Source organism: Mobula hypostoma, unplaced genomic scaffold (assembly GCF_963921235.1).
Source record: "Mobula hypostoma unplaced genomic scaffold, sMobHyp1.1 scaffold_157, whole genome shotgun sequence".
NCBI lineage: Eukaryota > Metazoa > Chordata > Chondrichthyes > Myliobatiformes > Myliobatidae > Mobula > Mobula hypostoma.
Window position 1 is genome coordinate 5,001 of NW_026948210.1, and position 12,500 is coordinate 17,500.

Genomic DNA, 12,500 nt, shown 5'->3' on the forward strand with positions numbered 1-12,500 from the left:
CACACACCTCTCTCACACACACACACCTCTCTCTCACACACACACACCTCGCTCTCACACACACACACCTCTCTCACACACACACACACCTCTCTCTCACACACACACCTCTCTCACACACACACCTCTCTCACACACACACCTCTCTCTCACACACACACACCTCTCTCTCACACACACCTGTCTCTCTGACACACACACCTGTCTCTCTCACACACTCTGTCTCTGTCTCTGTAGACACGGGCGCTGTCGCCACTCTGGCCCTGTGGTGTGTCAGGGACAGGAATCGTGCGCTGTCTGTCTCGGCCGTTGCCCGCTCCCTGCGAATCCTGGTGGACCGGCTGCTGTCGGAAGTGAGGCCGGACGGTCTGATCGGGAACGTGTACAGCACGGGGCTGGCTGTGCAGGTCAGGCTGTGCGGAGTCCGGCGAAACCTGGCACTGACCGACTCTCCCTCTGGCACACACACTCACACTGACCCATCAAGGCACAGTCACTGTGGTACACACACACACACACACACACACACACACACACACACACACACACACACACACACACACAGATATACTGATACTTACACACCCGTCTGATAAACTGATAAACACTCACAGAAACGGCGGGGTGTGGGGCCGGACACATCGGGTGGGATCCCGGCCACCCTGCCCGTCCCAGTCCCCTCAGGACCAGCAGCTTCGAAAGCCGTGACACCCCCCCCCCCTGCCGAGTGGTGAGGCCGGTCAGCGCCCCCACCCACCACGACTTCATCATTTCCCCAGGGAAACCTTCTGAGCAGGCCCAGGACCATTTCATTCCCCGTACATTCAATCGGTGAAAATAAACCATTTATTGTGCTTGTTTCAAAAATATTATCACTGGGCTCCTCGTCTTGTTGTGGGGTGTTCCTTTGTGCTGTGTCAAATCCGGAATAACCATCATTTCTTTCTCCTTTTCAATTCCACTGATCTCCCCCCTCTCTCCTCCCTCTCCCTCCCCCTCCCCTCACCTCTATCCCCCTCTCTGCCCCCTCTCCTCGCCTCTCTCCCCTTCCTTCCCCCTTTCTCCCCTCTCTCCCCCTGTCTCCTCACCACTCTCCCCCCTCTCCCCCCTCTTGTTGCCTCTCTCCCCCTTCCTTCCCCCTTCCTTCCCGTCTCCCCCTGTCTCCTCCCCTCTCTCCCCTCTCTCCCCCTGTCTCCTCACCTCTCTCCCCCTCTCTCCCCCTCTCTCCTCCTCTCTCCCCTCTGTCCCCCTCTCTCCCCCTCTCGTCACCTCTCTCCCCCTTCCTTCCCCCTTTCTCCCCCATCTCCCCCCTGTCTCCTCACCTCTCTCTCCGTCTCTGCCCCTTCTCCTCGCCTCTCTCCCCCTTCCTTCCCCCTTTCTCCCCTCTCTCCCCCTGTCTCCTCACCTCTCTCCCCCTCTCCCCTCTCTCCCCCTCTCTCCCCTCTGTCCCCCTCTCTCCCCCCTCTCGTTGCCTCTCTACCCCTTCCTTCCCCCTTTCTCCCCATCTCCCCTGTCTCCTCGCCTCTTTCCCCCTCTCTGCCCGCTCTCCTCACCTCTCTCCCCCTTCCTTCTCCCTTTCTCCCCTCTCTCCCCCTGTCTCCTCACCTCTCTCCCTCTCTCTCCCCCTCTCTCCCCTCTGTCCCCCTCCTACCCCTTCCTTCCCCCTTTCTCCCCGTCTCCCCTGTCTCCTCGCCTCTCTCCCCCTCTCTGCCCCCTCTCCTCGCCTCTCTCCCCCTTCCTTCCCCCTTTCTCCCCTCTCTCCCCTCTCTCCCCTCTCTCCCCCTGTCTCCTCGCCTCTCTCCCCCTCTCTGCCCCATCTCCTCGCCCTTCTCCCCTTCTTCCCCCTTTCTCCCCTCTCTCCCCTCTCTCCCCCTGTCTCCTCACCTCTCTCCCCCTCTCTCCCCCTCTCTCCTCCTGTCTCCCCTCTGTCCCCCTCTCTCCCCCTCTCTGCCCCCTCTCCTCGCCTCTCTCCCCCTTCCTTCCCCCTTTCTCCCCTCTCTCCCCTCTCTCCCCCTGTCTCCTCACCTCTCTCCCCCTCTCTCCCCCTCTCACCCCCTCTCTCCCCCTCTCTCCCCTCTGTCCCCCTCTCTCCCCCTCTCGTTGCCTCTCTCCCCCTTCCTTCCCCTTGTCTCCCCTCTCTCCCCCTGTCTCCTCGCCTCTCTCCCCCTCTCTGACCCCTCTCCTCGCCTCTCTCCCCCTTCCTTCCCCCTTTCTCCCCTCTCTCCCCTGTCTCCTCACCTCTCTCCCCCTCTCTGACCCCTCTCATCACCTCTCTCCCCCTTCCTTCCCCCTGTCTCCCCTCTCTCCCCCTGTATCCTCACCTCTCTCCCCCTCTCTGCCCCCTCTCCTCGCCTCTCTCCCCCTTCCTTCCCCCTTTCTCCCCTCTCTCCCCCTGTCTCCTCACCTCTCTCCCCCTCTCCCCTCTCTCCCCCTCTCCCCTCTCTCCCCCTCTCTCCCCCCTCTCCTCGCCTCTCTCCCCCTTCCTTCCCCCTTTCTCCCCTCTCTCCCCCTGTCTCCTCACCTCTCTCCCCCTCTCCCCTCTCTCCCCCTCTCTCCCCCCTCTCGTTGCCTCTCTACCCCTTCCTTACCCCTTTCTCCCCCGTCTCCCCTGTCTCCTCGCCTCTCTCCCCCTCTCTGCCCCTCTCATCGCCTCTCTCCCCCTTCCTTCCCCCTGTCTCCCCTCTCTCCCCCTGTCTCCTCACCTCTCTCCCCCTCTCTGCCCCCTCTCCTCGCCTCTCTCCCCCTTCCTTCCCCCTTTCTCCCCGTCTCCCCTGTGTCCTCACCTCTCTCCCCCTCTCTGCCCCCTCTCCTCGCCTCTCTCCCCCTTCCTTCCCCCTTTCTCCCCTCTCTCCCCTGTCTCCTCACCTCTCTCCCCCTCTCTCCCCCTGTCTCCTCACCTCTCTCCCCCTCTCTCCCCCTCTCCCCCCTCTCTCCCCCTCTCTCCTCACCTCTCTCCCCCCTCTCCCCTCTCTCCCCCTCTCTCCCCCCTCTCCTCGCCTCTCTCACCCTTTCTCCCCCGTCTCGCCCTGTCTCCTCGCCTCTCTCCCCTTCTCTCATTACCCCTCCCTCTCCCCCTTTTCTCCCCCTGCTCCCCCCAGGCTCTCTCCCTGATCCAGGACCTCATCCCGGCCGGATCCTGGAACTGTTCTCGCTCCCTCGAGCGGCTCCTGCTTTCTGCCAAGGACGGCTCCCTCAAGAACCCCCAGGCGGCCTCGCAGGTCACCCCCTCCCTCGAGGGACGGACCTACCTGGACGTGGGCGCCATCGACTGCCGGGAGGACCAGAGTGAGTGGAGGGAGGATCCCTCACCCCCCTTCCTCCTGTCACTCCCCCCTCCTCACCTCCTGACTCGTCGAAAGACGTCCCCGCGAGATCCCTCGTGCGCTCCTTCGTGAGGTCCCCCGTGCGCTCTCTCGCAAGATCTCTCGTGCACTTCCTTGTGAGATCCCTCACGCGCTCCCTCGCGAGATCCTTCACGCGCACCCTCGTGAGATCCCTCACGCACTCCCTCGTGAGATCCCTCATGCGCTCCCTCGTGAGATCCCTCGCGCGCTCCCTTGCCTGCGCTCTCGCAGTCCCTTGTGACGTGCTACATCGGGTGCTCCCTCGCGCACGCCCTTGGCACACAAAACCCACTCACCCGAACTGTTCGTTACAGTTCTCATGTTCTATCTCCCTCTCCCTCTCTCTCCTCATTCTCTCTTTCTCTCTCTCCCTCTCTCTCTTCTCTGCTTCATATGTCCCCTCCGCCTCCGCCCCCACCAAACGCTCCTCATATGTTAACCCCGTCATTCCCGGAATCATCCTCGTGAACCTCCTCTGGGCTCCCTCCAATGACAACACATCCTTTCTGAGATACAGGGCCCAAAGCTGTTGACCACACTCCAAGTGCGGCCTGCCTGGTGTCTTACGAAAGCTCAGCATTATCTCCTGGCGTTCATATTCTATTCCCCTTGAAATAAATGCCAACATTACATTTGCCTTCCTTTACTGGAGACTCAACCTGTGAATTAACCTTCTGGGAGTCCTTCACGAGGACGCTGATATTTGAAACTTCTCCCCATTTAGATAATAGTTCGCTCTACTGTTCCTTTTACCAAACTGCATTATCATACATTTCCCAACGCTGTACTCCATCTGACACGTTTTGCCCATTCTTCCAATTTGTCTAGGTCCTGCTGCAATCGTATTGCTTCCTCAGCTCCACCTACCCCTCCACCGACCTTCGTATCATCCGCAGACTTTGCCACAAAGCCATCAATTCCACTATCTAAATCACTGACAAACAATGTGAAAAGTAGCGGTCCCAATACTGACCCCTGAGGAAAACCACTAGTCACTGGCAGCCGACCAGAAAAGGCCCCTTTTATTCCCACTCTCTGCCTCCTGCCTGTCAGCCATTCCTCTCTCCGTGCCAGTCTCTTTCCTGTAACGCTGTGTGGGACTCCCCCACTACAGGAAACATCTCTCCACATCCATTCTCTCTGTGTCCTCTGGTCACAGATTCCCCCACTATAGGAAACATCCTCTCCACATCCACTCTATCTGTGTCCTCTGGTCCGAGACTCCCTCACTACAGGAAACATCCTCTCCACATCCACTCTATCTGTGTCCTCTGGTCCCAGACTCCCCCACTATAGGAAACATCCTCTCCACATCCACTCTATCTGTGTCCTCTGGTCCTCGACTCCCCCACTTCAGTAAACATCCTCTCCACATCCACACTATCTGTGTCCTCTGGTCTGAGACTCCCCCACTACAGGAAACATCCTCTCCACATCCACTCTATCTGTGTCCTCTGGTCCTAGACTCCCCCACTACAGGAAACATCCTCTCCACATCCACTCTATCTGTGTCCTCTGGTCCCAGACTCCCCGGCTATAGGAAACATCCTCTCCACATCCACTCTATCTGTGTCCTCTGGTCCTAGACTCCCCCACGACAGGAAACATCCTCTCCACATCCACTCTATCTGTGTCCTCTGGTCCGAGACTCCCCCACTATAGGAAACATCCTCTCCACATCCACTCTATCTGTGTCCTCTGGTCCTCGACTCCCCCACTACAGGAAACATCCTCTCCACATCCACTCTATCTGTGTCCTCTGGTCCCAGACTCCTCCACTACAGGAAACATCCTCTCCACATCCACTCTATCTGTGTCCTCTGGTCCGAGACTCCCCCACTATAGGAAACATCCTCTCCACATCCACTCTGTCTGTGTCCTCTGGTCCGAGACTCCCCCACCATTGGAAACATCCTCTCCGCATCCACTCTATCTGTGTCCTCTGGTCCCAGACTCCCCCACTACAGGAAACATCCTGTCCACATCCACTCTATCAAGACGTTTTGCCATATAATAGGTTTACATCTCTCATGCATTCCATCATCGGTGCAGTCACATCCTCTGCCTTCCTACCCCATCTCCCTCTCCCCCTCTCTCCTGCTCTCTCTCTCCATTTCTGTCCCTCGCTCTCTCCAGCTCCCTCTCTCTCTGCCCCTCACGTGCTCCCTCACCTGGTCTTTTGGGGGTGCTCCCTCGCGAGATCCCTCGCCCCTTCCGCCGTTGGCTCACCCGGCCTGCTCCCTCTCAGTCACGGGCCACCCCCACCCCCCTCTCCCTTCCCAGCTGACCCTCCGCTCCTCCCCCACCCCGCCAGGCAACCTCACCCTGCCGGATACGACCACCCCCGCGGCCCCCGTCACCAGCGGGCAGCCGGACATCCGCGTCTGCTACAACGTGACCGACGGGCTGGGGGGCACGTTCAGCGACCGGGTGCTGGTCCGCGTCCCGAGCGGCAGCATCCTGCTCCGGGTGATGGAGGCCGCTCGGGACCTCTTCCCTCAGAGGTTCAGGTAGGCTGGGGGAGGGGGAGGGGTGGTGGGGGTTGGGGGAGAGAGAGGGGGGGGGGGGGGGGAGGGAGGGAGAGGAGGGTGGTGGGGACAGTGGGCGAGGTGGGGGGAAGAGAGAGGGGAGAAAGAGGTGAGTGTGAAAGAGGTGTCAGAGAAGGAGGGAGATATAGGAGAGGTGTGCAGAGGAGGGAGGAGGGAGAGGGGAGGTGTGGAGAAAGGGGAGAGGAGGGAGAGGGGATAGGGAGGGGGGAGAGAGGTGTAGGTGAACGGGAGGGAGGAGGGAATGGGGAGATGGGGGGAGACAGAGGGGAAGGGAGAGGGGAGGTGTGGAGAGAGGGGAGAGGAGGGAGGGAGGAGGGAGAGGGGGTAGAGAGGTGGGAGGGAGGTGTTGGTGAACGGGAGAGAGGAGGGAATGGGGAGATGGGGGGAGACAGAGGGGAAGGGAGAGGGGAGGTGTGGAGAGTGGGGAGAGGAGGGAGGGAGGAGGGAGAGGGGGTAGGGAGGTGGGAGAGAGGTGTTGGTGAACGGGAGAGAGGAGGGAATGGGGAGATGGGGAAGGGAGAGGGGAGGTGTGGAGAGAGGGGGAGAGGAGGGAGGGAGCAGGGAAAGGGGATAGGGAGGTGGGAGAGAGGTGTTTGTGAACGGGAGTGAGGAGGGAATGGGGAGATGGGTTGAGACAGAGGGGAAGGGAGAGTGGAGGTGTGGAGAGGGGGGAGAGGAGGGAGGGAGGAGGGAGAGGGGGTAGGGAGGTGGGAGAGAGGAGTTGGTGAACGGGAGAGAGGAGGGAATGGGGAGATGGGGGAGACAGAGGGGAAGGGAGAGGGGAGGTGTGGAGAGAGGGGGAGAGGAGGGAGGGAGGAGGGAGAGGGGGTAGGGAGGTGGGAGAGAGGTGTTGGTGAACGGGAGAGAGAAGGGAATGGGGAGATGGGGGGAGACAGATGGGAAGGGAGGAGGTGTGGAGAGAGGGGAGAGGAGGGAGGGAGGAGGGAGAGGTGTAGGGAGGTGGGAGGGAGGTGTTGGTGAACGGGAGAGAGGAGGGAATGGGGAGATGGGGGGAGACAGAGGGGAAGGGAGAGGGGAGGTCTGGAGAGAGGGGGAGAGGAGAGAGAGAGGGGGAGAGGAGAGAGAGAGGGGGAGAGGGGGTAGGGAGGTGGGAGGGAGGTGTTGGAGATCGGGAGAGAGGAGGGACTGGGGAGATGGGGGGAGAGAGAGGAAGGGTGTTGGAGGATGGGAGGGGGAAGAGAGGGAGGGGGTGATGGAGAAAGAGAGAGAGGAGGGAGAGGGGAGACGGAGGGGTAGAGTGAGGGGATTGAGAGCTGAGTGGGAGATAGAGAGGAGGGAGTGAGGGAGAGGAGAGGAGACAGTGGGGAGAGGGAGGGGGTACAGAGAGCAGAGAGGGGACGTTGGATAAAGGGGGTCCGGGCCGTATACAGAGAGAGGGGCAGAGTTGGGGTAGAGAGATGGGGAGAGAGATAGGAGGGGGAGATAGGGGGAGACAGGGGGGGTGAGGTGGGAGGAAGGAACCGTGTGGAGAGAGGGGAGGGGGCCAGAGAAGAGGGGTGGTGAGGACAGGCAGGGAATGAGCTGGGGGGGGGGAGAAATGAGAGTGAGAGGGGGTGCGAGCGAGGGGGTGTGGGTGGTGCGAAAAACAATCTCTCACTTCCCCCCCCCCCACCTCCTGACCGCCCCCCCTCCCCCCACCCCGATCTGTTTCAGCTTCCAGTACAAGATGACCCTCTGGGGCCCCTCGCTGTACAGCGTCCGAGGGCTGGAGGCATCGTCCGAGGACAGGACCTACTGGAGTCTGCGGAGTGGCTCCCGGCCCCTCGAACAGGGTGCGGGCAAACGCCGTCCCGTCGCGGGGATCCCGGTCCCGTAACGCCGTCCCCGCGGGGGGAGGGGGGGGGTCCTGGCCTGATCGCGCTGTCCCAACACGGGATCGGTGGAGGGGTCGAGAAGGAGATAGTCACAGTCATACTTTATTGACCCCAGGGGAAATTGGTTTCGTTACAGTTGCACCGTAAATAATAAATAGTAATAAAACCATAAATAGTTAAATAGTAATCTGTAAATTATGAAATAAGTCCAGGACCAGCTTATTGGCTCAGGGTGTCTGACCCTCCAAGGGAGGAGTTGTAAAGTTTGATGGCCACAGGCAGGAATGACTTCCTATGACGCTCTGTGCTGCATCTCGGTGGAATGAGTCTCTGGCTGAATGTACTCCTGTGACCAGCCAGTACATTATGTAGTGGATGGGAGACATTGCCCAAGATGGCATGCAACTTGGACAGCATCCTCTTTTCAGACACCACCGTCAGAGAGTCCAGTTCCATCCCCACAACATCACTGGCCTTACGAATGAGTTTGTTGATTCTGTTGGTGTCTGCTACCCTCAGCCTGCTGCCCCAGCACACAACAGTAAACATGATAGCACTGGCCACCACAGACTTGTAGAACATCCTCAGCATCGTCCAGCAGATGTTAAAGGACCTCAGTCTCCTCAGGAAATAGAGACGGCTCTGACCCTTCTTGTAGACAGCCTCAGTGTTCCTTGACCAGTCCAGTTTATTGTCAATTCGTATCCCCAGGTATTTGTAATCCTGTACCATGTCCACACTGACCCCCTGGATGGAAACAGGTATAGATAGAGATACATCGATAGACAGATAGAGCTCTGTCGATAGATGGATAGAGAGAGATTGAATTGGACCTACTTTAGTCCTTCATGTAGGTGAGGAGTCAAAATCTTCACCTCTCTTGTCGAAAAGCACAATTTATAGTAATTTGTATTAGATAGTAGGTACAACAGTCAGTTTATGAAGATCAAGGGAGGCGTTAGGCAAGAGTGTGTTTTCTCCCCTGATTTATTCAACGCGCACAGTGAAACAATATCACAAAAAAAAAGAGATAAGAGACGTCTCGGGAATCACTGATAACTTCGGATGTGCGGATGACACTGCGTTAACTGCAAGTGGAGGAACTGCAAAGCTTAATTGATATAGTTGTTGAAGAAAAGTGCAAAAATGGGTTTATCTGTCAATGGCAAAAAGACAGCATGTATGGCGATATCCCGAAAGAAGGAGAATCCTATCTGCGGGCTGGGGATAAACGGGGAAGACATGAAACAAGTACAGAGCTTCTCCTCCTTGGGAAGCTGGGTGAAATCAGATGGCAGGTGCGACTTCGACATCAAGAGAGGAATAGGGATGGTGAAAGACAACTTTACGAGAATGAAGATTATACCGGCCAACACTAGACTAAGCACGTTGCAGCTATATAGGACCCTGGTCAGGCCCTACTTGGAGTACTGTGCTCATTTCTGGTCGCCTCACTACAGGAAGGATGTGGAAACCATAGAGAGGGTGCAGAGGAGACTTACAAGGACGTTGCCTGGATTGGGGAGCGTGCCTTATGAGAATAGGTTGGGTGAACTTGGCCTTTTCTCCTTGGAGCGACGGAGGATGAGAGGTGTATAAGATGATGAGAGGTATTGATCGTGTGGATAGTCAGAGGATTTTTCGCAGGGCTGAAATGGCCAGCACGAGAGGACACAGGTTTAAGGTGCTGGGGAGCAGGTACAGAGGAGATGTCAGGGGTACGTTTTTATGCAGAGAGTGGAGAGTGCGTGGAATGAAGCAGCAGAGATGTGGTTTTTTGAGGAGGATGCAAAGAATATCAGGGACGAAACGAATATCTGACGAGGATGTCATGAACAGAGCAAAGCACAAAAAGGGAAATAATGGATGAGATCATGAAAAGGCAACGTAACTTCATTGGGCATGTGATGAGGAAAGAGGAGTTAGAATGCACGGTAATTACGGGAAAGATTGAAGGGAAGAGGAAGACAAAGGCAAATGACGATGGAGACAGCAGCCAGAGAACTGGAAATGAATACCAATGAATTGATCCACTTGACCCGAAACAGGAGTGTGTGGGCCACGGCAGTCAAAGGGCAGCTGATGATGGTGATGATAACAGGACAGTCGATATAACACAGAAGTACAGCGTGAATTAATCAGTCTGACGGCCTGGTGGAAGAAGCTGTCCCGGAGCCTGTTGGTCCTGGCTTTTAGGCTGCGGTACCGTTTCCCGGATGGCAGCTGGAACAGTTTGTGGTTGGGGTGACTCGGGTCCCCAGTAATCCTTCGGGCACTTTTTACGCACCCATAGAACCATAGGACCATAGAAACTACAGCACAGAAACAGGCCCTTTGGCCCTTCTTGGCTGTGCCGAACCATTTTCTGCCTAGTCCCACTGACCTGCACACGGACCATATCCCTCCATACACCTCCCATCCATGTATCTGTCCAATATATTTTTAAATGTTAAAAAAGAACCCACATTTACCACCTCGTCTGGCAGCTCATTCCATACTCCCACCACTCTCTGTGTGAAGAAGCCCCCCTAATAAACCCCCCTTTAAACTTTTCCCCCCTCACCCTTAACCCATGTCCTCTGTTTTTTTTTTCTCCCCTTGCCTCAGTGGAAAAAGCCTGCTTGCATTCACTCTATCAATACCTATCATAATTTTATATACCTCTATCAAATCTCCCCTCATTCTTCTACGCTCCAGGGAATAAAGTCCTAACCTATTCAACCTTTCTCTGTAACTGAGTTTCTCAAGTCCCGGCAACATCCTTGTAAACCTTCTCTGCACTCTTTCACCCTTATTTATATCCTTCCTGTGGTTTGGTGAGCAAAACTGAACACAATACTCCAGATTCGGCCTCACCAGTGCCTTATACAACCTCATCATAACAATCCAGCCCTTATACTCAATACTTCGATTAATAAAGGCCAATGTATCAAAAGCTCTCTTTACGACCCTACCTACCTGTGACGACACTTTTAGGGAATTTTGTACCCGTCTTTGGAAATGTCCTGAATAGTGGGAAGTTCACAACTACAGACGCGCTGGGCTGTCCACACCACTCTCTGTAGAGTCCTGCGATTGAGGGAGATACAGTTCCCATACCAGGCACTGATGCAGCCAGTCAGGATGCTCTCAATTGTGCCCCTTCAGAAAGTCCTTAGGATCTGGGGGGCCCACACCAAACTTCCTCAACCCGTCTGAGGTGAAAACGGAGCCGTTGTGTACAGACTGCGTGAGATCTTTGGTGATGTTTGTGCTGAGGAACTTAAAACTGTTCACCCTCTCAAACCCCAGATCCATTGATGCCAGTAGGGGGTTAGCCCGTCTCCATTCCTCCCGTAATCCACGACCAGAGATATTTTTTTTTTGAGACATTGAGGGAGAGATCGAGATAGAGATAAATAGCTAGATGGAGATAGATAGAGTTGGAGAGAGATAGATAGAGAGATAGACGGAGAGAGAGATAGAGATGAGGATGGAGATGGAGATATAGAGATAGAGACAGCTAGAGACGGGGGAATAGATAGATGGATCTAGAGATGGATAGAGATAGTGGAGAGAGAGAGATGGAGATAGATAGCTAGAGATGAATAAGAATAGAGTGGATGTGGCAAAATTGTTTCCCATGGTGGGGGAGTCTAGTCCGAGAGGGCAAGACTTGAGGATTGAAGGGCGCCCATTCAGAACAGAGATGCAAAGAAATATTTTTAGCCAGAGAGTGATGAATCTATGGAATTTGTTGCCACGGGCAGCAGTGGAGGCCAAGTCATTGGGTGTATTTAAGGCAGAGATTGATAGGTATCTGAGTAGCCAGGGCATCAAAGGTTATGGTGAGAAGGCGGGGGAGTGGGACTAAATGGAAGAATGGATCAGCTCATGTTAAAATGGCGGGGCAGACTCGATGGGCCGAATGGCCGACTTCTGCTCCTTTGTCTGATGGTCTTATGGAGATGGAGATAGGGATTGAGAGAGAGAGAGACAGATAGATGGACATAGAGATTGATAGAGACATATATATAGAGAGAGAGATGAAGATACTGTAGATAGAGAGGGAGAGAGAAATGGAGATGGATTCAGACACAGATACATATAAAGAGATAGAGATATACAGATTGATATCATTGATTTTATACAATAATGAATATAATTGCGATACGGTTATCAATATGTCAGATATGCCAATTAACATCAGCCTGTTCATTGCCTGCTTTTATTTCTCTGAAGGTATCGGTGATTACGTCCCATCGGATGGAGAGACGATCGTAGTGATCCTGTCCCGTTACTGATCCTCAACGCAGTCCTCCCCCCTCCACACCTCCTCCAACTCCCACACCTCTTCCCTCCACACCTCCTCCGTCCCCTACACCTCCTCCCTCCCTCCCCTACACCTCCTCCCTACCACCTCTACACCTCCTCCCTCCCTCCCCTACACCTCCTCCCTATCTCCCCTACACCTCATCCCTTCCTCCTCTACCTGCCCCTCCCACACTCCCCTACACCTCCTCCCTCCCTAAACCTCCTCCCACCCTCCCCTACACCTCCTCCCTCCACATCTCCTCCCTCCTCTACACCTCCTCCCTTCCTCCCCTACACCTCCTCCCTTCCTCCCCTACACCTTCTCCCTACCTCCCCTACGCCTCCTCCCTACCTCCCCTACACCTCATCCCTTCCTCCTCTACCTGCCCCTCCCTCCCTCCCCTACACTTCCTCCCTCCCTCCCTTACACCTCCTCCCTCCCCTACACCTCCTCCCTCCTCTACACCTCCTCCCTACCT

General features: G+C 55.9%; 1 protein-coding gene across 1 annotated transcript; it reads left to right on the forward strand.

The window, feature by feature from the left end:
• Nucleotides 1–233: 233 nt before the first annotated feature.
• On the forward strand, nucleotides 234–12,399 carry LOC134341847 (cobalamin binding intrinsic factor-like; the record flags this gene model as incomplete). The annotated part of the gene is made up of 5 exons (XM_063039781.1): nucleotides 234–407; nucleotides 3,099–3,285; nucleotides 5,659–5,854; nucleotides 7,568–7,686; nucleotides 11,950–12,399. Coding segments are annotated over 5 exons (738 nt in total), but the record flags the coding sequence as incomplete, so codon positions are not given.
• Between the last annotated feature and the right edge of the window lie 101 nt (nucleotides 12,400–12,500).